The sequence below is a fragment of the Epargyreus clarus genome, unplaced genomic scaffold, assembly GCF_041222505.1.
Source record: "Epargyreus clarus isolate Ecla_fem2 unplaced genomic scaffold, WU_Ecla_fem_2.2 ptg000019l, whole genome shotgun sequence".
Classification (NCBI taxonomy): Eukaryota; Metazoa; Arthropoda; class Insecta; order Lepidoptera; family Hesperiidae; genus Epargyreus; species Epargyreus clarus.
Window position 1 is genome coordinate 12174751 of NW_027332227.1, and position 27349 is coordinate 12202099.

General features: G+C 32.9%; 2 protein-coding genes, 1 long non-coding RNA gene and 1 other non-coding gene across 6 annotated transcripts in view; 1 reads left to right on the top strand and 3 right to left on the bottom strand.

Annotated features, from left to right (window-relative positions):
* LOC140750240 (uncharacterized) overlaps nucleotides 1-27349 on the bottom strand; it is a 343727-nt gene that overhangs the window by 233697 nt on the left and 82681 nt on the right. The window lies entirely within an intron of this gene.
* Nucleotides 1-27349, top strand: part of LOC140750246 (uncharacterized) — a 281508-nt gene that overhangs the window by 163603 nt on the left and 90556 nt on the right. For all 3 annotated transcript variants that reach the window (XM_073083681.1, XM_073083682.1, XM_073083683.1), the window contains exon 3: nucleotides 4110-4139. In XM_073083681.1, the coding sequence (XP_072939782.1) occupies nucleotides 4110-4139 (30 nt within the window). The remainder of the gene's footprint in view (nucleotides 1-4109; nucleotides 4140-27349) is intronic.
* The window catches only part of LOC140750251 (uncharacterized), an 89234-nt gene that overhangs the window by 2419 nt on the left and 59466 nt on the right, over nucleotides 1-27349 (bottom strand). The window lies entirely within an intron of this gene.
* LOC140750501 (5S ribosomal RNA) lies at nucleotides 1376-1494 on the bottom strand. The gene has a single exon (XR_012103217.1). It is a non-coding gene; the product is annotated as a 5S ribosomal RNA (ribosomal RNA).

Sequence of the window (27349 nt, forward strand, 5' to 3'; positions counted from 1 at the left end):
GTTCAAAAAACTTGTTACAAAATAACAGCCTTTCTTGTAGCACTTTTAGTACGACTAGTACATGTAACATGTAACTATAACAACTACGAACAACTCGTACTAACTATAAACTTCGTAGGACAAACAAAAACATAAGTGCTAAAAAATCCACAAGACACGAACTTCATACGTGTCTAAAACCTATTCTGTCCACATAAAGACCAGGAAATGGACACAATTGACGAATCTATAAATAACTTGAATGGGTTCAACGTGGTGAATTAAATTGTTTATCCGTTATTTCTAGAAATATTCGGACATGTGTAAAATCAAGGAAGTTATGTAGCCATATTTCGTATTCTCGAAATGTTATCTACTTCCTATTATAAACTAGAATTCCTCAATCTTTTTAAAATATTAGAAAATCACCGCGTAGGTAATACTAGTAATACTTTTTTTTTTTTTTTTTTTTTGTCGAGGGGGAAACCTTCAAAAGGTACCCGACAACGTGGGAGCGACGCCGAGTTATGTGGGATTTTTACCGCACTAAAACCCCCCCGGTGGCCGTCCTCTGCGCTGCGTTGAGGGCTTCGGGATCTCCAAAGGAACGCAACCGGAGTCCTCTAAGCGCGTTGCCCCGTCGGGCTCCGCCCAGGTGAGCTTGCCGCTCGCCACACCATCTGGTGTATACGACGGTATGCGACCACACATACCGTCGTCCTTCCCGGGGCCGCTGGCCGGGCGGTTCGAGCTCCCACTCTTGCCGCCCGCAACCCCGGAAGCCCCCTTTTAGTCGCCTCTTACGACAGGCAGGAGATACCGTAGCCCTATTCTAGTCCCGGAACTACAGGGACACCGCACCGGGGGCCCTTACCTACGGCCGCGGCGGCTCCTCCTCCGAGCGGGTTCAGCGCGCTCCCTGGCTCGTTCGGCGTCTTCCTTCGCAGACATGACCACGTCGCAGAAGGTGATCATGCCGTTCCAGGCCTCGCTGCGCTGAACCATCGCTCCGACGATGGCCGACGGAGACAGATCCGGTCCCACTTTTTCGACGAGGATCCGCCGCTGCGACTCCCACGCTGGGCAGTACTGCAGCGTGTGCTGTGCGGAGTCCTCGTCGTGTCCGCAGTGATGGCAATGGGCCGTCTCCTCTCTTTGTATCCTATTCAGATACTCACCGAAACAGCCATGTCCGGTGAGTATCTGAGTAAGACGGTAGGTCACTCTACCCCTACTCTTCAATACTAGTAATACTTGGGTACGAGTACCATGAAATATTTTCAAATATGAACTAATTTATTTAATTCAAAAGTATAAACCCAAGTTAGTTTGAAAAGCAACCATAATATGAAGATTTTTTTACATGAAATACAGGTCTGTATTAACATTAACAAAAAGTCAACGTCACGCGGTGTTCCCAGGCGGTCACCCATTCAAGTACTGACCGCGCCCGACGTTGCTTAACTTCGGTGATCGGACGAGAACCGGTGTATTCAGCGTGGTATGGACGTTGACGAAAGCAGATACGAAAATTACGATAACTATATGCTAATCTTTTAAACCGACTCCAACTAGAAGAGAACGTAGGTCTTTCTTACCACACTCTTAAAACTATAACACCGTGTGGCAATGTTGCGAACCACAGAGGAACCACTAAAAAGTTTGTTTTGTCAGGTTTTAGTCAGGGTTTACTTTACGGCATCCATGGGTACTAAAGACACCAGTTTTAGCGTTATCTGTCAATGTTAGAATCAAATTTGTATTACGTAAATAAATGTACACAAAAGTAAAGGAAATTTTATTTCGTATTGATAAGTCTTATCACCATAAACAGCATAACGCAATCCTCCCACAGATTCACATGAGATGTTTTCGAGTTAAGATAACTCTCGGAAGAATTCCACTGTCGCGATAGTGAGGGATCAGCCGAGGTCGTGGTTATTATTAGCTTATCAGGACCCCTGTGGATCGCAATAATGTTTTATTAGGGTTCTGTGGATAAATGACGAGAAATGGGACCGTTAGAATTTTGCTCTACCGATGGTTGTCTATCGGCATTTTGCCCACATCTTATAGCCATTTTACGTTGCACTTATTAGCATACAATACCTTCATAAAAATGTACATTTGAGAAATTGTAAAAAAAAGAAATCCACATGAACGTACGATGTAGCGTGAGTAGATCTACAAATATAATGTAGTGCTTTCAATTCTTTTTTTTTTATTAATATCGTTGATTATTATTAGCTTATCATCAACGATTGACATAAATAGGATAAATGTTATTAAATAAGTCGCAAAATGGTCCTTCTTTCATTAACTATAATAAAGAATGGGACGATTAATTTCAAAAACATTTTCAATAATTCAATTTGTTTGGACTATAATTAAAATCGCCACAAAATGCCTTACCTGTGTGGTTATAATTTAATCAAAACTTTTTTGCTGCTGATACGATGTATGTAGGTATTTCATCTCTTCTTTTAAACCCTTTATTGTGTTCGCCCCGAGCGCACTTGACCGTCTTTAAGTTATTTTTATCACTGGCTCTAGATTAAGGGGTCACATATGTTTTTTATTTCTTTATAATAGTACCTGGCAACAATGAGGCAAGTATTCCACTCATGTTAATAGTTCATTGGCCCTCAAGGACATCAGAGACCAATTCACATAGCTGTTACTGAGGACTAAAGTTGAAGTATTTGACCTCTGAGCTACTACAGATTGTAAAAGCAAACTAATTTATAGTACTCCTTCAATATGCACTGTGTAAATTCAAATCACTAGAGGACTAATGGGATGTATTACAGGGTTCTCCATTATTAGACTCTGGGCCCCCATTTAATTTTACATCCCGGGCCTTATTACCTTATTATTCCATATATCCGTCTCGGGCTGCCGACGAACTTAGAATTATTTAGAATTTCAAAGCAAAATTGTAAATACGAATGCGTTTTCCGTTAACGTATAAAAATTAATTGAATTGAGCTCTAATCAATGAGTTGATACAAGAACAGCAACTTGTTTTGTTCAAATGGACATCGTACGACATTTTTTACGATAAGTTGAATGATTTGTTCGACCCATGTTGTCTATATGTTTTGTTATTTAAACATCTCGTACGTCATTACTGGCCTTTCTGCAACAAATACAAGTTACAAAACAATCAATTTTATCTTTATCACTTCGAGTTTAATAAATATGTCTGATGAAAATTTTTAAAAGTTGTATGACATACCTATTAAGTATTTCAAAATGTATTTTATTGTTTATATCTATATATGCTCTTGTTCTAAAATCATATTTTAGCGAATCAAATATCGATAAATTAATAGAATATATAATATCATGTTTTCTTTCGCAATGGTGATACAATATTTTAAGCGAGTAATATAAAAATACGAACGGCCTTAATTTTGTCTTAAAAAAGAATGGAAACTCGTAATTAAAGCCACCCATGTCCATTAGGCAATAAAAACTTGAATTATCAAAATCACCTAAATCAGCAACATGATCTAAATCACGAATTAGGAAGCGAGAACAAGACACGTGGAATATTTTTTGGTAAATCTTTTTTGGCTTCCTGTCTACATCTTGTATTTCCTTATTACCTTTGTTATTATTTTATTGCGATTTCCGTCCACGATTTTAAAATTGAGAGAATTGACTTCCGTTCATATAAAATTATTAATAGCAATAAGAGTTTGAAACAATCACTTCGGACACTTATTGTATTGTGTAATTAGTTGACCCTCAATATCTGGAACGTTCTACACACAATTAGTAATATAATAATTATAATTAACAACATACATAATTATCATTCGATCGTCATCATAAGATTTGCTTTACTAGATATAAAATTGATTTAAATGTAAACTACAATGTAAAATGACATTTTTATTTTCAAAAGTGGTTATTTTTTGAGTTATATTTATAGCGTTGGTTTTTTAATGTTTATGAAATTTTTATGTATGTTTTTAAAGCATAGCTATTAATATTTATTGTTTTTACCTTATTTGTATTTTTTACTTCATTCATGGTGTCGGTCATATAATGTGCTTTTAATTGTGTTATTTTGTGCTTTTTATTATGTTCCACATTTTCATGCGTGTTTCTTTTTATTTCAGAATCAGATCTCACCGGCTTATCGCACGTCGGTAAGTTACCATTTTTGTTTGCATTCATATTTTGCATATTTTGTTTGTTTGCTTTTTCCACAGGTGATTGGTTGAATATATTTTATGGTGTATTGTTCCGCTCTTAAATATTTAATAAATCTTATTATTCACAAGTATGAATCATACAAACACATATCAATGATCAGTGAGCAAGTAGCCATGATATGATATCCGATATTTAGTGTGTTTTTATCTAAAATGTTTTACGCGAAATGGTGAAATCTGCGATGAAGTCATCTTTGCAATGATGATTTCATGACCATTTGTTTTGTTGTTTTGATAATATACTTGTATATCATTACGGAATTATATTACATAGATAAAATAATATTATCTTTCTCGGATATTGATTAGAAAAAGTAGAAATGCGTGTTATCAGAATAATAATGATACAGCAACAATTTTGTACATTAGAAAGATTAAAAATGTCTAAACGCCAATAGTTTCAGTGCACAATCGCGAAAAAACCAGAAATGAAATAAAAATAGAGCGACCTCAAACAAAAAGAGAATGAGCACTAAAATTCAATGTTAGATTTTTATATGCGTTTAAACAATTCGAAGTATTGACAGATAGACAAACATTTCCACCGAGTGCTTGATGCGCGTCTTCTCTGACCTCTCTTGATTCTCGTCAATCATTTTCGCTATGTTTAGACTTGACTTCCTAGTACAAAAACGTTTATTGTGTCTGTACTCTTATTGCGTCGTTACTCTATTATAATGTACGTTACCAGGTAGGTACAGAGTTTAGTCACGTTTATGGGAATTTAAATTTAAGTATTTTTTTATCTGAATATTTATGAAATTGTTGTTACCTATGTGTATTCATAGCATCCATGATAATTTTATTTATCTGAGTGTGTAATTTTTAAATACACGGCACGATATATTACGTAATATTTCTAAGACTGTTAATATATTATTTAATATGCACAAAATACACTATGTACACTATGTACTCACAATTATCGTCAGTGTAATGTAACATCTCAAAATATCATATCAATTGCACCGCAGATGTTCGAACCATTGATCATTCGACTAAAACATATAAATTGTTATGTTACACCGGCCTTATTACAACGAGCATGCGTTTCAATTAAGGTCCATAAGGGTAATTGGTGTGGTAACCGGCAATGTGACAGTTCTACCAATGACTGAAAAAATAACGTTTCATTGCGAGGCCAATTTATAATAAAGCGAGGATATAAATAATAGAGGGAAGTAAATTTATTTGAATTTTATTAAGGTGAGGTTAGGTTAGGTTAGCCAGAGGACTTAAATTCGTTAAATATTACATCGATGTATTCGTCATCATGTATTCGTTCATATTACATTGATGTTATGAAAAAAGTATAAAATTAAAGTAAAGAATTTAAAATTTCCTTTTATTCTTATTACGGTTAGGATGCTTTAAAGTATTTTTACGTATACTCTAAGATTTTTCTGAGTACTTAAAAATAATAATAATACAAACGTAGGTTTGGCAACAGTCGCACCAAATAGGGTTTAAGTAACTCCAGCTGTGCCCTTCAAACGATGATGGACAGTCCGATAAACGGCTGGAAACTTAAAAGGTTAATTCACTTGGCAGCTTCCCAACATAACGTGATACTCCTTATCCATAAGCTTAACAAAGAAAACAATTAGGTGCGTAATTGTGATTGCGTGCTGAACAACAAAGACAAACCAAAATAAACAACACAATATGGTGAAAAGCAACATATGTTTTAAGAATAACTTCAGTTCGTTGGGTGCATCGAACGAAGAAGTTCAGGGCTAAGGTCTTTCGATGGCCAATTGTATTTCGAATTAAATTAGCAAGTCTACATTTATACTTACTTGAGAAGGATACATTAGGTAGTATGTAAGTATAATAAGTATGGGACTGGATAGTACTTCATGTTTTATGTTATTAGGATACTGGATGCCCATTTTTTGTCTACGAATTTCGAATCTTGGTTAAAAATGATTAATACTAAAGGGCATTAAAAGAGCATAAGTTTTAACATTGCAAGTATCCCAGATAATAAGACTTAATATTTTTTATGTAACTTAATATTTATTTGTTTTTTGTTTTCTTTAACTAAAAGTAGGTAAATAATATTCCATATACATATATGTAAAGTGTCTTTGTCTCATAGTAAAGATTCCCTTAAATCACAAATGCTTTACATTCAATAAATATCTTCCTCTTAATTATGTATTACAGTTTTATGTTACTCAATAGATAAACATTGTAATAAGACTATGTTACTAAGTTTTTCCTAGTATACTTCGATTGTTAGGTATTATTACCTATTATTTTCTATCTCCTCTGTTATTAAATTGAAATTTATTATATTTTTCTTAATATTAGCTACAAGTAGTATTAGTAGTAGTTTTACGAAGCTATAATTTATTTATTTATTTAAGGCTCACCAACGCAGAAAACACAATAACAATTCACAAAGATCAAGTAGAAAATAAAAGGTCGTGTCCCTACAATTATAGGTGAGCACGGCATACGTTATAAATAGACGTCAAAAGATTACACAATACAAATTATATAAAGATTAATATAGATATAGATTAATGTACAAATATCTAGAATAATTCCATTTAAGTTTAAATTTACTCAAAATATCGAATAATTTCTCTATACAAAATTATATAATACAAAACATTAAAACAAATCATGCATATCATTATTTTAAATTATTAATTTAATTTAAATTTAAATTGTTTTAAATTGTAAACAATATTGTTTAAATATTATTTACATCAACGTTTGTTACATATTACAATTATCACGTATTTTAAATAGTTTTAACAATGGTCATATCTAGATATTTATGCGTTCCTATGTCTATCTACATTTCATTAGTCATACTCGTATGTGTTGAACAAAAATAGAAAATAGTGTGTAGTTTCGCAATGGCGCTTCCGTAATTCATTGCAATTAGCGAAATTAATTGGTCACATGATCACTTATGTAACTTGTTTGTTTTTACACTTTGTAGATAGCAAAGTGTAATTATGATTAATGTTTAAATAATCATAGACTTTTGTGGATTTTCTTGTGGTAATTTTAAAGGTTAAAGTGCATACCACTTCTTCTATATTGCAACCGAAAAACATCAATGATAGGTAGGTTGGTACGGTACCTATTTGTAATTTTTGAAATTAGTTTTTGTTGATTTTTCTGTATCTCCAATGCGGAACATGTGTTCTTTGCTACGTAATAGAATTTGTGTAATAGTGACAAACAACGGCAATATAATTTATGACAACATTGATAGGGATGTAAATTATTACTTTTAATTTGTCATAGAAGTTAATGATAGTCTATGAAATTTCCATTGTATTTATTCACATAACTTGCGTAATTTATTCATTTGTGTAATAATAATAATACATTCTTCTCATCGGGAAATGTAAAGTGAGGAAATATAAAATAGGAAAACTGAAGCAATTTATTATGTACATTATTATGTATCTTAAGATTACAAATGTTTTCGCTCGTTGTCTTTATATTTATATTTACTATATAAAAGTAATTGATGGATCGTTTGTTGTCGAAAACTTTTATTAAGGTGGCTAGTAGTACGAGTACCTTATCTGGAAGGACATAATAAATTGAATCTTTGGTTATATATTTTAATCGAAACATAGTATTTTTAATAAGTAGTATTTATTTATTTTAAACTTTATGTTACATTCCCAATAGAAAAAAAATGTCTGCTTCAGTTCTATCGCCATTTTAAAGTTGTGATAAGGCAAGCTATTTCCAAGTTCTAACACAATCCGCTAGGGGCGCTGATTGGAAATTGTATGGGCAAATACGTAAACAAATACCAAAACAGTCATATTTGTCAAAACATAAAAACTCCTGGTAAGGGTACTGTGCCGTGTAGCTAATTGATTACCCGTAGACCAACACACTTTTAAACAATCTTAAATGAATGTCGAAACATTTTCGCTCGCAGGTAAATTCGGGGGCGTCTAAACTAAATTTAAAAAGAAGGTCGCACGATCCATAATAGCTTCCGGCACTATTTAATGCGGTCAGCCGTTGTTTTATCAGCCCTATGTTGTACTTTGAAGAAACATTACCCATATAGGCATCAGAGAAACAAATTAAATACTTTATCTTCGGAAAGTTTAACTGTTTTTTACCCATTTACGAAAAAACAGTTGATTGATTTTGACATTAATATTGGTCTAGACTTTAATAGCCCATTATTATTTTTTCTTTAATCTACATTTTCGTCGGTTATCTTATATATAGTCGAAATATATCTAGAAGATATTTTCTAAATTAACTAGCAATATTTATGTATATTTACCTAATATAATAAAGTACATTTTAAAATATTAACGGGTAGATGAAGGATTTAGAAAATAAAATTTGATACAATATTGGCACGAGTAATTTAACAAAAACAAAAAAAAAAATCACACAGTTATTGATGAATTGTATTTTTAAGTAGCGGTAGGTACCTACATGTTAAATCATAAAAAAAATCTCATTTTTAATATACGACTTTTTATGTAATTCTGTTAATTCATTAACTGCGTTGTACTCTATACTTTGTCAACAAACAACAAAAAACATCTCGTAAATTTGAAACACAATACTTGTATTTGTTTTCCCGATATATTTCGTCGTACTGTTTTCAACAACACTGTAACTGCGAACAATTAAATTCGCTTGATTGTTTGTGCAAGACGAAAAAAGAACTGACGAGATGTGCGCAGTAGGTACCGTTCGTGAGGCGTACGTGATTTGGGAAAAATATTTTTCAACAATACAAAGATATTTTGTGATATAAATTAGTCACTAGTTGTTTGAGTGCCAAGTCGTCTTTATATGCCTCTAGGAAATGACCATGTTTGTTTGTTATGAAGCACGTCCCAAGTTTCATTCAAGTTTATCGGTATATTCATCATTATTGTAAAGATGAGTTTCTATTGTGAAAATGGACAAAATTTTATACTGCCCTGCAGAATGTGTTTAGTTAGATCACCAGCTTGTCGAAAAATTTTAACAATTTAGGAAAGGTTTTCGGAGTTTTTGAATATTTCTTAGTGTGTCACATAGAAAATATGGCAATGAATTCTTGATAGTTCAAGAAATATTTTTCCTTTATAGTGGCAAGTAAATCAGAATCTATTCTGTATTTCCAAAATGTAGAGTCAGTGAAGAATACATTTATATTATGCGATTTGTTATTTCGGGGCTTCCATCAACGATAACGATAAATGATTTTGTCTGCCTGATAAGAGAATAGCTGGAACAAAATAAATAAATTTGGCGTAATGCTTTTGTAGAATTTAGCGCATCAGTATGATAAAATCAATAACATTGATAACACGAAGGTCTCTGAAATCATAATAAACAAACCAAACAGTATCGGGTAATACCCTTTGAGGAAATAGCTGGAAGGTAGACACGTGATAGAACTTTTTGATTTACTACAACTTTATCATCTTAGAGCTCAATGCATCGATATTCGGTATTTGGTAGTTCGATATGTTTTTAGATTGATGATAGAATATACATTTTGTTTTTTTTTTATAATATAGGAGTAGCAGACGAGTCTACAGTCCACCTGACTGTAAGTGGCTACTGCCGCCCATGGACATCTGCAATCAACCCCAGATAGGATTAGATATTCCTATCTAAGGTCGGCCACAGATGTCTCCCTTACCACACCCTTCAAACCAGAACACAGCAGCGCTTAACACTGCTGTTATATTGCAGAAATAGGTGTGGAATATCGTTGGCTGATGACTTGATGACAAACACAAATGGGTGACAGCGATTACCAACAGGTGCTTTCAAAGAAATATGTGTGTACCTAACATACAAAAAATGTAGGAACGTGCCTCTAGAAATATGTATAAATATAGAAGTAATATAGTTGTACACTTCAAAGACAAGGAAGTAACTAATAGATTCAACAAAGGATTAGAAAAATTCTATCGTTTTAAAATTTGTAAACCTTGCACGTCAAGCGGTATCACTCTGTTTTTATCTAAAGGACAAGTTCGTTTACATTTTCTATCAAAACCGGTACTATGTGTTTAGATACCTTTTTAGACTTCATGGCCATCTAATCTGTAGGAACCACATTTTGTGAAGTTATTTATACATCAGGGCTAAGATTAGATTTGTGTATGGAGATTTCCATTTCAGGTTTGAAGGTTGCGATTGCCTGATCACATAATACTGCCTAACGACACATTTTCCGGCTCTATTTGGGATTATTTGAGAATGACAATCTTAGAAATGCGAGCAATTGTGAATAATAATGTCTGACAAATGTCTGGCGTTATATAAACTTTGATCTATTAGTAAGTTCGGAGAACTGAGGGAATGGACCTCACTGTTAGAGCAAAGTGTATTGACACGGTGGTTATATCCTTCATAAATTAAGAAAAAAACGAAACGTGGTGAATCTTTTCTTCACAAGACTCACGACCCATTTTAGTAGGTTTAGGTATAGTTTACGTCATATATATATTTTGCGGTTATTAATTATTCATATCGCAAAAGTAATAAAGTGATTTTATCATTTAATAAAGTATAAATCGTTCCTGAAATCTTAGCTTTAATGGGTAATTACGTGAATGTTCGTGATATCTGAAACATTATTGATTGCGCAATGTAAACTGGGTCGCGGTAAAATGGGGGCCAAACGTGAGTAAGTCTTATGATTATTTGTAAAAATAAACTACTCAAAGTTTGTTTAGGTTATTAAACGATAAATATACCCATATTTCTATTTAGGTAATGGAAACAGGAAACGAGAGTACACCCAATCTGATATTAAATGGTGGCGCCAATCGATTGCAACCGACGCTATAGCCAGCTGACCTAAAATGATCATTGTCGTTAAGAGAACTGCCATCGATCCAAAATAGGGCAGTAGTCCAGTTTTTAAGTCAATCACAGAAGCGCTAATGACCCTGATAATTTATATTAAATGTCGAAAAGCAAACCTGAGCCTAAATAGGAAAATTCTCTGAAAATACGTTTTTTCACGTTACTTATAACGAATATTCTTGGAAGGCCTTGCTAATTACTTATTATACACTAAGAGTAACATTACTCTAGTAGATACAGCCGTTTCCAAAATTGGTACACACAGACAGATCAAAAAATCAAGGAAAATTTCTTTTTTGTATATTCAGTTGCAATTATCCCTATATTATGTAGAAAACAATGGCAATAAAAAATTTGAGGGCAATTTAATTGTCTATGCGTGCATCATGTCGTCCTCGCATTCGCCCCACTAACCTAAATCGTGTAAGTAGATACTTCATAAATTCGTTAGCACCGTTAAATAATCCGGCGCTTACAAGTGACCCGTTAAACTATGATCGAGTATTTTATTTATTTATTTATTTAAAATTTATTGCATCACCTCTAAAAAATGTGCAAAAGGGCCAACATAATGCCTGATGGCATTCTCTACCAGTCAACCCTGGGTGGATGTAGAGAATTTGCAGCAGGTGTTACAAAGCAAGAAAAAAATAAAAAAAAAAACGACAAACAATAGTGAAAACAGCAGATATTATAAATATGTATTAGAAGTAAGAAAAAATACATATTAAAATGATTTAATAAGTATATATTATAAAATATATATATGTATATATATCTATATATAAATACATATAAATAAACTAAATTATATAAACCAAATTTATTATATATATAATTAAATAAATACACATAAATAGTAACGACAGGAGATTACGAGTTCGAAGAGGAATTTAAATAGTGCTCTCGGACAAGCTTTTTGAACACAGCTTTACTGGGGGCTTTACGGATATGCACGGGCAAGGCGTTCCAAAGCAGTACTGCCTGAACAGAAAATGAGAAATGAAAAAAACCGCTAGAATGCAGAGGAACATCGGCTCTTAAATTATTAGACGACCGAAGCGTTTTATCATGCGTTAAAAACCTATACTGGAAGTGATCCTTCAGATAAGGAGGAGTATTTGTATCATTCAAGATAGAGTAAAACATAAAGAGAATCCTAGAATTACGCCTCTGACGAATAGAAAGCCACTTGAGTTGGCTGCGAAACTCCGAAATGTGGTCATATTTACGAAGGCCAAATATGAACCTGATAGAATTGTTGAGAAGGCGTTCTAGTTTATTGAGAAGGGCTTCGGTCAGATCTGGGTAGCACACATCTGCATAATCGATGATAGGCAAAATAAGGGTGTTCACAAGCATTACTTTGGTCTTCACGGGAAGGAAGTGCTTTAGGCGATATAACGATCGCAAGGTAACATTGACCTTACGAGACACTTCTGTAATTTGAGTACTCCATCCTAAAGAGCTGTCAATGTAGAGTCCAAGATTCTTCACCGACTCCGAAATTGGAATTTGCGTGCCGTCATAAATTATTGCTGGTAAAGAATTCCGGTCAACCCTAGCCAACAGTCTAGAGCTTCCTATGATGATAGCTTGACATTTGGCAGGGTTGACTGATACCCCATAGCGCATAGACCAACTTCGGAGAGCACTCAAATTAGTGTTTATTTTACCTATTGCACTGTGGAGATTGTCAATATCGGCTTGAGCATACAGTTGTAAATCATCCGCATACAGATGATACGAACAGTTGATGAAAGAGTATTAAGACTATAATTATAGCAGAATTGAGACATTTTACTGTGTAAAATGTCTCAATTCTGCTATAATTATAGTCTTAATACATATTTGATCGAGTAACTTACTGTAGGTAATAGAAGGACAAGTCAGAATGACTTTAAAGGCGATACACATATATATTTCTGTATAATACCTTGCTCTGACTTGAAAATGCAAAAAGAGGTATTTTAATAAGCCGGTGTCATAACCTGGACTCAAATCCCTTTCGGAACTTATTGCAAGGAACCTTTTATGACGACGACTATTTACGATCATATGACTGACATGCTGACTTGCTTCATTTCATAATGAAAGAAGCATACACTACGAGGTCCAATTGATGTTTTAGGTCATCTGATTCCAAGTAGGTCCGAAAACATTGATAGGTGTATTACTTCCATCGATACCAACAAAGAACGCTACTTGTACGATTGACTGACGTATTTTATTTAAACTAGAATCCTCTTGAACTTATAAGGTAGCAATTGGCTTCGCAGTTATGTTCCGAAGATATTCTTATATCTGAAACCTGGATATAATGTTTCGTGTTAGCAGAGAATTACAAAGCATATTGAACGTGCGGGTATATTTTTACAGTTAGGTAATATTGACATACTTTCACCTCCCATTCTGCTAAAGATACTTTTCCTGTTAACAGTACTTATGCCAGATGCACAAACATATAGGGGTGATTCGACCAGTTCCTTCTCGAAATAAATTTCTTAATTTTAACAAATTGTTGAAGCAATTTTCAAATATCTGTTGATGGTAATAAATTACTTGTATAACAGTTTAGAACAGTGAAAGCTTTTTGCGCAATCGGTTTTAGACTTCCGTTGTAGATACAATCTAAAAACTTTATCCGCTTTGCATCTGCGCGTATAAAAGCTGAGAAACATTCATTAACACACAAACACAAAATCTTGAGCCGAAAGGTATTCTGCATAACATCGTTACGTTTCCTTTCTGTTCAGTTATAATGCATTACGAAAATTATCAAAATACAATAATAATATAAGAAAAAGCAATGGCCTTCATCATAAAGGCAATGAAAATACTAAGCTTAAAATGAGGTATTTTAGATAAAACACTCTTTCAATTTCTCCTTCAATCAAGGCTCAAATCTGCTATTCAATTGAAAAATTCTTCAATATTCTTGTATCAAACAAGGCCAAGCAATCAGCTGGCCAGGAAGAAAAACCGACGAGCGACATATTTTTAGATGTCTCTGCAAAACTTTTTGCGCAGATGCAGTATTTTGCGCAATAAAAACTTATGACGCAATATTACGCGTCGACGCAAAAAATGTATTATGCCGTAAACGTAATAGACTTTACAGTATTTGTTATAAAATAAATTCAATGACTTAGGTCATAGTATTGCGTAATACCAGTGCAGTTGTTACCAGCCTTGTGGAATATAATCCTCTTAGAGGCGTATGCTAAATGTTTTGATAAAAGCAATATGTATTTAGGCACATATGGAAATGAGAAATTTATTGATGGATGTAAAAAAGCTAAGCAATGATATATGAGTATTGTAGATTAAGTAAATATACATATTATGAACAATATTGCTATTGGTAGTCCCTATACTACCCAATGACATTTACACCTACGTTTACATCTACGTTAATTCCTATGTAAATCCTTACTATAATATCATAAATCCGAAAGTAACTCAGTCTGTCTGTCTGTCTGGTTGTCTCTTCTTCACGCCTAAACCACTGAACCGATTTTAATAAAATTTTGTACAAAGATAGCCTGAAACCCGAGGACATAGGATAGTTTTTATCCCGGAAATCCCACGGGAACTAGGGATGGCGATCTATTCATCACGGGAACTAGGGATTAATCGGAGAATCGATCTTTTGGACCAAAAAGTCGATTATTTCAATCGATATTAGTAAGGATTAAATCGTAAACTATGCATTTGATCATGTGATGATCTTTAGCAAAGTTTTTGTCCATGAGCCCACGAAGGTTTCAGAGTTGGTACGACCAATTTTCGCCAGATGGCGCCACTATCATTCCAATGAAGGTACGAAAGTTCAGTTTTATGTATGTTAGTATGTCATATTCTTTTCTTTTAAACGCGGGCGAAGCCGCGGGCAAAAACTAGTAGAGCTATAAAATAAATCATAGGATCGTTGTTACCTTTGAGGAGAAAGGTGCATACGATTTTAGCCTGCTAATAATATCAGACAAAAACAAGTAAGGCAAAATATTGTGGAAAAATATTTAAAAAATACTTTACTGTCTCTTCAAAAATAAAACTGAAAAAACTCGTCTTAATAAGGATGTATAAAATCGTAAAGATATTATTAGATTGACATCTCTTGAAAGCGAAAGTAAACTGGTAGAGTAAAGTATCACAGTGAAAGTGAACTTAATAACATTTCTCTTGAGGCATACGTCCAAAAGTAAATTTAAAGTATCACTATTATGGTGTCGCTTTCTCAAATGAAGATGTTTATTGATCAATATGAATATCATTATGAACAAAGCATATTGTATAGCAGAAAGTTTGAATGAAATAGCACGAACAGTAGCGAAAGTTTTATACGTACACAAGTGTACTGTGGCAATAGAGTGCCTCGAATAGTTAAACATATTCTGAGAAAGGATGATGTTTATTTTTACTGACATATTATTTCAACTTATAACATATTATTAGCAGTGATAGCCTAGTGGTTAAGAAACGCAGCCTCTCGATCGAGGGGTCCGAGGTTCAAATCCCAGGCACGCACCTCTGATTTTCAAATTTATGTGCGTATTAGAAATTAATTATCACTTGCTTAAACGGTGAAGGAAAACATCGTGAGGAAACCTGCATACCTGAGAGATTTATAAAAAATCTTAAAGGTATGTGAAGTCTACCAATACGCACTTGGCCAGCGCGGTGGACTATGGCCTAATCCTTCTCATTCTGAGAGGAGACCCGTGCCCAGCAGTGGGACAATAATGGGTTGATGATTATTATTTCAACTGATTCAACATCTGTATAAGATGTTGAATTGTTTATTTCCATTTTAAACATTATATAAAATATGGTGGCGAATATTACCATTACAATGAGTGATGATATGAAGGACGATTTGTCAGTTACAAGGTGATGTTCATTAAACTAATAAAAACTTTCAATGTGCTAAATTAGTAATAATTTTTATTCATTGGCCATCTAATAATAGAAACTGCTGTCAATTTACTGAACGAAAATAGACTACAACGGAACACGACGCTACATTAGAAACTACATTATATATCTTAGGAAGATTAAGATCAAACTCGTAGAGCAGTTTATCTTCGAGCTTTAAAAACAATTATTTACATTTATTCTTATGCAAATTGGTTACCGCGAATGAGTCGTCAAGTCAGTTGTTTTAAATTTAATTTATTCAAATCGAATTAATAAATATGCACTGTTACTGAAAATAAACTAATTAAGAAAGACATAGGGGTATATTTATGAAATATAATTCGCCGCCATCAACCAATAATTACACAATTGCTTTTTAGGAGTGCAATTACTCTTTTCCACCCTTAAAATAACATTTTTTAAATTAATTAAAACATAAAAATTGTAATAGAACATTGTCTTAAAAACAAACCTAGACGTTGCCTGTTTCCAAGGCAGTGTTATTCCTCTAACAACATTTATGTTCTTTGTTTCAATTGCTAATAAACATAATTGATGGTGTCCACTCAGGAAATCGATTTATAACAGATTTTATCATGCATGGAAAACGATTATCCACTGCCAAAGAACTGGCGACATAAATCTTTAGTATGCTGGAACCGATTGCATTTGTACGAGTAATTTATGTAAAGTAGTTAAATGCGGACGGTCAAGACCATTGCTAATGGCACATCAAAGAACTCTAATTTTTCTATTTTGACGTCAATTGCTTACTACCTAATGCTTTAGTCTGAAATTTGAACCATTGTTTACCTATAATTTGTGATTTGTTATGGCTTAGAAATTGAAATATTACTCATTTCTAGAATTTCCTTATATTTACTATTATCGTAAATCTATTTAGTATATGATGTACAGTAGACGCATTTAGACGACAGTAGATTTAATTAATACTCTAAAAGTTAGTTTGGTAACTTAATCCTAATTAAACCTTACACTGCAGACTGACTTAGTTGTACTGCGTCACAATAGTTATGTCGAAATTGTTTAATTATTAAAGCGTGTCAAAATAAAAGGTTTCATTTATTGAAATAAATATCAATTTTATCAAATTATAATTTGAAGATGAAGTAAAGTGCGCTTATATTTTTTTGTTATTGTAACAATCTTAAACTAGATAGTGCTTACATAGAATATAATTGCACAATAGCATTGCGTTCGGTTCTCAGAAATTCGATTAAATCCTATCAATTTTATCAAAGCCCCAAATAATTATTGATCTACGTCCTTATTAAAAATCGCATTTACTAAGAATCCATTACTGGTAAAATTTGTCAATAATCTAAAAAAAAATGATACAGTTAAATTGTTAGATACTGCTAGGCTAGCAAATATCTTGGCAGCTGATATGGCAGTTAAAAATAACGCGCCTGTCGTAATAATTCGTAACGAAAAGACGAAGCACAATTATGATTGAGAGTCTTTCTATTTCTTGAATTTTAAATGTTAAGACTAGATTTATTGCGTATTTGCATGTGCGATAAGAACAACGCAATTTTAATGCCAATGTTCTAGTCGTATATGACAACGCTCCTACACGTAATAATACGTCAGATACGCCTTGAATAATGAAAAAATAATAGTTAAGTTATAACCCATATTTATTACGCGTATGCTGTATATTAGATATAACTTTATGCCCATAAATGAAAGTAACCGTATACGTAATTATTCAATGAATAAATCAAGGAAAGTTGAAAAAAAATCATAATTATTAAGCCAATTTAAGTTTAAATTATCACGAATAACTTGATATTATTTGTTTGCGAGTAAAACGCACTGTACACATGTTATATGTAACCAAAACAATGTTTTAATTGCATGAGACGAAATAAGTCTTAAAATAAATAGCTGCCCATGAACTAGTGATATACGACTGCTTTTAGCGACGCTGGCCAATTATTGTGACGTAGATGCAATGTGTATTATATATCTAAATGTTTATTTCGTTCTTACAGTGTTTCTAAATTATTAAATAGAAATTCCAAATTGTTAATTGTGAAGCTCTTATTCTTTCTGGAAAAGTTGTTAGTCAATGTAAGAAATCGTCATAATATTTTGATTTATATCATATTACGAGTAAGTACGTAAATTGTCCGATTATTTCATTGACGTCACAACTACTATAATTATCCAAGTTTAATTTAAAATATATAGGTCAATGTCGTCGGATGTAAAGATTTATAATGTCAATCAATATCATCAAAAAATGTTCTTGCAGCTGATATTTTGCGAGGTTTTCTTAAGTTTGGAAGATCAGGTCAAGGCCTTTTCCTTGATAGCAATATTTGACGGTCATGTAACTAGATCACGCGCTTGATGGAACTTTTTAACATTTTAAGTAAACACAAGCTAATTATAACAATTTCATGAATGTTCATCAGTATATTTTTATAGTTCCCAGATAATTTAAATTTTATTAGGGTAGATTTTACAAAACATTTTATCTGTAAATTTAAGAAAGAATATCCGCAATTTTAGTAGCTTGAAAGGTACAATTTTAAGTCAAAAACGTTGAAAGAATATCTATCAATATTCTAAAAACTATAGGTATGCATGGCAAAAATAAAATCATACGATCAAATAACATTTTTGAAACAGTTAAATGGTATCAAAATAGCTGTTGCCGATATAAAAGTTTTAAATTTTGTGACGTATCGGCCGCCGGCGACGCTGGCGTGGGCGGCTGTCCCAACAATGTCACAGTGTCACGTGTTGCATTTAGACGCGCCTTCCTCTTATCACTACGCCAAAGTGGCTTCTAATCTCATTGAGTAGAATAGCGGTTTGCAGTACTTGGCGCAATTCCGCTGCGCAATTCGCATCGTCATGCCGAAACGGAATGTGGCATAATTCAAAGAGACAAACAGGGATCGTGACGTTGTTTGTCTGATTTCGTGGCTTCAGTTTTGTTGGACGTAAATTCGTCGGGGCCACTCGTTGCATCATATATTTTTTCTAAATTCTCGTTGAAGGAATGTTGAAATGTTTTTAATATATATTTTTTGTGTCGGTGTAACACTGAAAACATTTATTTATAAATATTGAGATGATTTTACTTAAACAACAGTTAAATCTCTGTTGGTTTTCTGTTGGTCATTACAAATTACTTGTTAAGTTACAAATGACACAAGAAGACGTACAGCAGTTTCTCTTTTTTTAAAGATAAGGTCCATTAAATCCCGGAACACCTGGCAGTTCCTAGTTGTAAAGCATTGAGCTTAAAGGTCGAAACGAGAGGTCGCCTGCGTCATAATAAATTCATATCGCCATAACATCAGACGTTTTCTAGACGATCGATGACTGTGACGTGGTTTTACGTCACCAAAGGCAGTCTTGGCAACCTTGACACTTCCCAGCCTGGTTACGAGACTTACGATGTTAGTACGACAGTGTTTGTTCATTTACGAGCATCTGCAGCGTATTTACGGTACAAGGTGGTCTTTAAGCCAATTTATTATGCCGTCAATATAACCGATAATTCATTCTAGTTTGAGGCTGTTTGTAGTATAGTAGAGTAAATAGGCTTCGCTTAACTTAATATTCGTATTGGCCTTGGTAAGTTCATGGACAGTATTGACATTCGTTTCAAGGTGAGAACCTTGCTTTGACCATGGTATGGCTAAGGAAAAGTAAGTATAAGTGGTGTAATCATTATTCATGTCGTTATTGGTATCAATATTTTAGTTATTCGTAGTTAAATTCACATTCTCGTTTCTTAATAGTCACGTTTCAGATTGGTCTTTTGAAACATTAAAACTTTAGGTAAGTAAGACGATTTAAAAATAAAACCCACTTAAATTACTGCAATGTAAACCCAATTTAATCAAATTAATGGTGAAATAAATACGTTTAGACATGTTGTTGTTGAAACTGTTTCATGTGTTAATCGTGTTAAACGAGCGAAACAGGAAATTGGGAAAATAGAGTAAGCACACAATAAACATTAAAGATTTTATAAGCTATAAATACAATGTAACAGGCTTTGAGAAAACTAATATTGCGATTATTGTATCTGTACCACTAAATGCTAATGTTTAACAGTATATTGAATGTCATAATGCAGATTCTAGAACTTCTGGATTTCTGGATTCTTAAACTTTTACTTACTGGTTGAATAAGGATTATTTAACACAGTTATGTAATACTAAATAAATGGTAAAATTACTTCAAGTGTTTTAAAGCAAGTCGTAGTTAAAATATCGTAACAAAAAAAGGACAAATATAATAAGTAGAAAAACAATTCCTACGTACCTACAGTGTTAAGCGTTTTAATTTGGCACAAAATGAAGTTGATGTCTGAGAAAATACCAGTTTATAATATGCATTTAACTTTGGTTTAGTAATTCCTGGTGGACTACGCCTTATATCTCTATCATTTTCGGAAAGAAGCTCAAACTTAGAAGCAAAATTATTTTTTTATTTTTTTGATTACTGTAAATATTTTTATTTCTATTTGTTTTAAATTTAGTTTAAGTATATTTCATAATAATTGTATCATATTCGAATTAAATAAAAATTCCAAGACACTTCAATTAATAATGGAAAAAAAAGAAGCAAAATCTCGGAATACATTAATATAGAAAACAATTAAACATAATACTCATATTTACAGAGGTTGCGTCAAAAATACTTGTGTTTCTATTCACATAACATCATAATTATTACGCATCACAGTTGCGTAAGAGCTTATCATTATCTTACCTTCACCTGGATAAATCAATAAATCGTATTGTAATCATGAATCAAGTCGACTAAAAGAATTTACGAAGATATCATCAACGATATGTTTTTCGTGCCAAAAATAATTATTCGTCTTGTCTCACACTATAACCAAAATCTAGGGCAATGAAGATTGACAGGTTAATAATATTCTATCTTGCTCGAACCGGCAACAGATGTCCAGTGACGTCATTCATGGTCACATTGTCATGTAAGATGTTATTTTGTAAAGCCGTGTTTGGTAAAGGCTGATGCATGGATTTCGGAATTTGAAGGTACTCGTCATTTTTCAATTTTAATAACATGTATGAAGGGAGCATGTCAATTTTATGTTGGTAGAATAATTAATAAAATGTAAAGTATTACCAAAGGAATGAAAGAAACTATGTATTTTCATGCGCAAAGATAACATCGGGTAGTCGTCGTCGTTTTTCTACCTTTATCCATATTGTAATAGTTTCTGGAATTAGATCCAAGCATGGTATTCTATAACTATTGATTCATCAAATATAAATTATTTATGATCGGATCTTACCTATTTCACATGATTTATTGGTGTATTTGTTGTTTACACTCACAGAAAACAAATGTCACTTTGATTCATTAAAGGTTTACACATCATATTCAAAACAACGGGTCTTTCCATTATCAGGAAAGATAATCAAATTGTACGATAAATGAAAAACAATGCACCTACAAAAACATGTTTGTTATTACAACTATAAAAAATTCCAATCAGTGTTTTTGTAATTAGGTGTTTAACGGTAATTTTATGGACGTACCGCGTATCAGACAAAGTTTTTTATCGATAGCAGGAAATTGGGAAACCAAAATGCGCAGTTACATAGCAAAACAACGAATACGATGAAGGGTGTTCGCTTTTCCACTGATATGTTATACGTAATATGGCCTGACAAACGTGATAAGTTCAATCAAGTATTTTATGGAGCTTTGTAAACATAACCGAAATTATCGGATATCCGAAATAAAAGTCCTCGTAAATCCGAAACTGTAACCGAATGTTATATAAAAGTTTCAAATGATTTCCAAGACCAAGCCGATGCCGATCAGAAAGATGTTCCATTAAAGGAGAACCAAAGGTGCTGCTTTGAAACACACAATAACATTTGACGTTTGAACTTAATTACTTTTAGAAGCAGCAAAATGTCTATGACAGATTATTAGCTATGATAGACATCAGCTAGGAATTATGTTCTTTTAAGGATCACACAACAGTCTATGGGCAACACGACCACTTCAAGTCCCGGGCTGCATGCTAATATTTCGCTTCGGATACTTGAAAAAAGTATTTTTAGTTATTACGCTACGTAGCGATGTGTTACACTTGAATAATTAAAATCAGTGTGTTTCGCAAAACCAATAAGTTTTGCCATAGTTATTGCTGTGTTTCGGCACAGACAATAACCAGACATGGGCGATTCTACGAAACTATGTCTGATTTGTGATCTCAGGTACGAAATTATTCTCAAATACCGTTAAAAACAACCACTATCGGACATGTAAGCAAATTTGAAACAGAATGTAGGGAAACAGAGTGTAAATTGGTGGGAACTCGATTTCTTAGATGTAAACAGTGAGTAGCGTACGCTACGCAGCATCCAAAATACGCGAGCTATAATATAAAAAAGTTTTATGATACATCTGGGTTGTCTATTGTCTGAGGAATCTAATGTTCTTTATTAATTCAATGTGTATATGAAGGTAATTTCTCATTATAAATGGAACGAAATAATGTATTCACATAAGTAACTATTTGCTTCACTTTTACATATTTTAGTCCCAATTTTAGTGACAGTTTATACATATAACAATTATTTGAGAATAATGAGAGTTTAAGAAATATAAGAAAAATCCATAATTATTAGTCTAATAACGGACTTTTATGTAGGAAGTCAAGTTAAAAATTAAATATTGTTGTAATTAAATTTTTCGTTATTCTTCATTTCAAATTTAGCATAATTATAATACGAGTACTATCTATTTATCTTCCGAAAATATCTCTTCTTGCGTGTGTGAGCTACGTGAGCTAACCTCCCCATGGGCATTCACATAAATTTTAATGGCGTAAACAAACAAAAACCGCATTTAGGCCTACTTAAAATACAACGGTCTTGCGTACATCACACTGAAACTTTAGCTAGCACACCCACGAACCATGTGAACGTGAACATTTCGCTACCAATAAAATGATGGATGTATTGCGTAAATTTAAAAAATATATCTCTAAATAATGGTAGCACCTTTGATGCCAAGCTTATTGCTTTCCATAAACGCCTACTCCCACGTGCCAACGAATTAAATATAAAGATGATAAGAATAGACACGGATGTCTTTTCGCCCAGGAATTTAAGAATTGAGTAGTCCTAATTTTAGTACTGGCAAAGTAGGTAAAACAATGTAAAGACGGAACCATATGAATAGGAAGAGGACGTTATTTAAAAATGTAAAAGTTTAATGTTCACGAAGGAAATATCAATCCTCATTAGAAAGAAAGGAAAGAGGAGTAAGACATAATATGTTAATACTTATCGATAAAATACACAACAGTTAATACAAGGTAAAGTATTATCGTAAAAATTTAGAAATCAAGATATAAACAAATCAGATTTAGAATAGATTAGTATATCAATTAGACCCAATGTCATGTGTAATGTTTTACTTATGTGTAAATTGTAGCAGTAAATTTCATAATATGATGTTGATATCTTTACAATAGCATTTTTCTTCATAATAGCGACAGCCCCCATCTGTTGAACAATACTTATGTGTTCAATACAAACCATGTGAAGTAAATACTGGCTTCAATCAGTCTGCGGTGTTGGATAATAAAGTCAAGTAGGTCACACGTGGTAAAGGGCTGGTGCATTTCAAGACTGGGTTGCCTATGACGTCAACGGCGCCCTACAAACTAATGCCAATGATTAATTTAGAACGATTTTTATAGAACGCATCACGATGCAGTCTAATTTTGATGCGTGTTACGACATAAATATATCATATACTTGTGAGAATACCGTCAGAAATATTTTTACGGTTTCATCAATGCGTAACTGTTACACAATGATTACGGATTTTAATAGTGTTAAACGCTACGCATTAGATAATGATAATACCTTGAAGATATAGAATGTTGGCACAGCATTATACTATCAGAAGTAGAACACACATGGACTGTAATCAAACGAAAATAATAATAAATGGGAACGCAGTTGGTGCTTGCGATTACGGAGAAACGTTTAGACTTTATAGGATTAACCCAACTATTTTAATAGTTCTGCAATGCGCATCTACGTCATGAATCTACTAGCGCATACCACTTGGCGTTCAACCCACAAATGTTTATTATGAAACGAAAAGACATTTCCCGTCTCTATTTACTAATGTTGGCATTGTACGTGTAATTTAGAAAAGTCAACAATCAATGAAAGGTCACATCGTATGGTACAACCGCATTGTATGCCCTTAGCATTTCACAGTGGATATTATATTTAGCACCGCCGCCCCTTATGACGTCAATACTGACATTTGGGCCTTGGGCGGTGTGGCAATCGTTTCTAGCCTAATGGTCTGCGTGAGTTATTACTAGAACTAATTATTATATGATGCCACGCAATCCGTAAAGCAGTGGCTTTACGGATTTATGATATAAACGTTACGGGAAGAAAAATTACCCATCGTAATGAATAATGGAAGTTTCTCTTGGCTGTTATGCAATGTTGTGGTATGAATTACAAACATTTTAACGCTACATTGCATTTCTTAAGTATTTACGTGTTAAGGTTTCCATTTAAACGCAGACCTTGATGTTTCAGGAACGTATCCAAAGCTAAACTAATATTGTGAGAAAGTTTAGGTATTTGGCAAAATGCAGATACACAGTGACTTTCGTATAAACATCGCACAATTTATTCAGCCACAATTAAACTAACGAAACAAAACTTGAAGACGCATCAGTGTAAGACTAAAACGAGATTGCTCTGAATGTGTCAGTGCTGGACAGAATTAACGAGAACGGTTTTATTGTGGTTCAACGACCGGTTGCACGAGCACAAACACACAGGAAACATACAAACACGTATCCATTCAGGTGAACAAACCCGAAAGCTTTTGAAACCGAATCGGCAGGATTGGGAACGATTGATTCAATCCACTTGTTTACTAATAACTGAAGTGTGATGGAACATGCAAAATGATCCTCGTGCAAAATGATCGACTCATGCACTTAGCTAGCTGCAAATGCGTTTTGATCACTACTTCATTCTCGTTCATAAATTTGTAGGCTTATGTTTAATTTCCGACATTAAAGCAAAATTGATCTTATTTTCAAATATAATATATGTAATTATAATTTAAAATACATTGATACTTACTTTTAATCTACTGTTAATTGAAAAGTATAAGCTTCTTAAGCAGTAAATATGACATAAATGTGCAGTCAATCAATTAAAAGAGAAATTAATTTCTTTGAAGCTTTGAACCAAATATTTATGTTTACTGAACCAAATTAAAGTAAGTATGAGTTGAAAACCTTTAAGATCGAAACTGCATAACCCGTCGGTGAATATACCAATCACGTGTAACAACCTTTTGTTTATGTACTTGAGGATGACAAATGTAAATAAAGATAACCGCTAACATAACTAAATATTCATGAGGCGTTTGCAAACAAAGGGAGACACGTTTTTTTTTGTACCATCCTTATAATTTTAAACGATATATCACATGTAACGATTTGCTTCCGACTGGACTTCGATTGGCGAAACACGTCTTTTATTATATACTGTAGTAAATCTTTGATACAATGTTTATATTTCTGGTTTATATCTTTAGTTATCATGCAATACATGCACAGAGTTACAGCCTTTAAATTTTACAATAAGTCGAAATACAGCTGGCCCTTTTCGAAAATGAACACACCAAATAAGTCAACAATATGATTTCAATAGCCGAAACGGTGGAATAACATTAACCAGGCCTTTTTCTTTTGGAAACATTTTTTTAAAAGTGTGCTTAAGCGAAGCCCAGAAATTGAGCCAGATTCCAACGATTCAATTGAATGATAAACCACAAGAAATTATAAGAAATGTTTGTCATTTAAACCATAGATTAGTAAAGATACTTCGCCGCCTTGAAATTGAATGAAGCCACAAACGACTTATTTTAGTAAGTTCTTTTTTTGAATTCTTGACAAATAAAAACATTTTTAGAGTAAATTTACGAATAAATAACTAATACTGCGTAATTAACATAATAAATAAATAATTATTTCAAATATTTTAGGGACATTTTAGCACGGAGACGTGGCAAAACTTTTTTACGCAACTATTTCAATTCTCAAAACTGGGCACATTTTCTAGTTAGGAGTGAGTAATCTTTAATAATCTATGATTTAAACTGTTTGACAAGGCGTAATTACTTGTAGTAGTAGCAAATGTTAACGACCGCCGGAAATGACATGTTGTCGTATTGACATGTTCATGATGAATTAGTACTATCGGTCACCCAAATCCTGAAGTTCTGAAGTGTAGCTATAAAGTAATAAATCAAATGTTCGGTGTAAACATGTATGATGTAAATAAACTCGGTGCAGACGCGCAGTCTGAAGAGTTTTATAAATGTAACCTCTCTGATCTGCCTATGTAAATAAAATTTTAGTGTCCGTCTGTAATTACAGTATAAACAGTACGGGTTTGTTACAAATTTAAACTTATCTTTGAATGTTTATTGAAAAATACCGTATAGTAGTAGTAGATACAATAAAAAAATGTATTGTATCTATTTGCAATATTTAGTGATAAATAATAATAAAATGTGTAAATATTGTACAATAACAAATTATAGTTAACGATCTAGTAAATTACCTATTAAAAGTAACAAAATATAATTAAAAAAACATAAGTAAATAATTAAAACTAAAATAAATAAAAACTAAAAATAAAACACTCAAAAGAAATATAAATAAAAATTAATTGCCTTATATCTCAAAATGATATTTCAAATTCTGGAAATACATTTGTAGAGATGGACAAAGTTGCAAACAGAAGCTTATCATATTCCAAGAAAAGCTTGTTTCCTTGTTCAGAATCAGTAGGTACTGGTAGACCGTGGACATTTATTTTATTGTGGGCTTAGATTCAAAAGGACTTAACGTTCAAGTCGTGTAAAGAAAACTAATTTCTATTTATTAGTACGTACACACTGTTTTTTTATGATAGAAAGGAGAACAAAAGACATAGTTTAGACCGGCTTCCTTGAATAATCCATTGAGCTTATGCGAAATAGTGTGAAGGTAATAAAATAGTTGTAATTTAACGAACTTCATTCAATTATTCATTTGTATGATGCCAATATATTGTTTTTGGGTTTTCTTACCTGGTTATTGTCACATCTGTATTCTTCTACATTGGATGTATTTCAGTAAAACTTTGGACAAAAGTTTAAAATTTAAATATTTGAATTTACTCTTGTACACTATATGTATATCCATTTCTTTAATTAATTTCCAACCAGGATACATAAAACAAGAGCCAGTAAACGTTTACAAACAAAATATATATCTTAAAGGTTATATTAATTACTCCAATGTTAAGGTT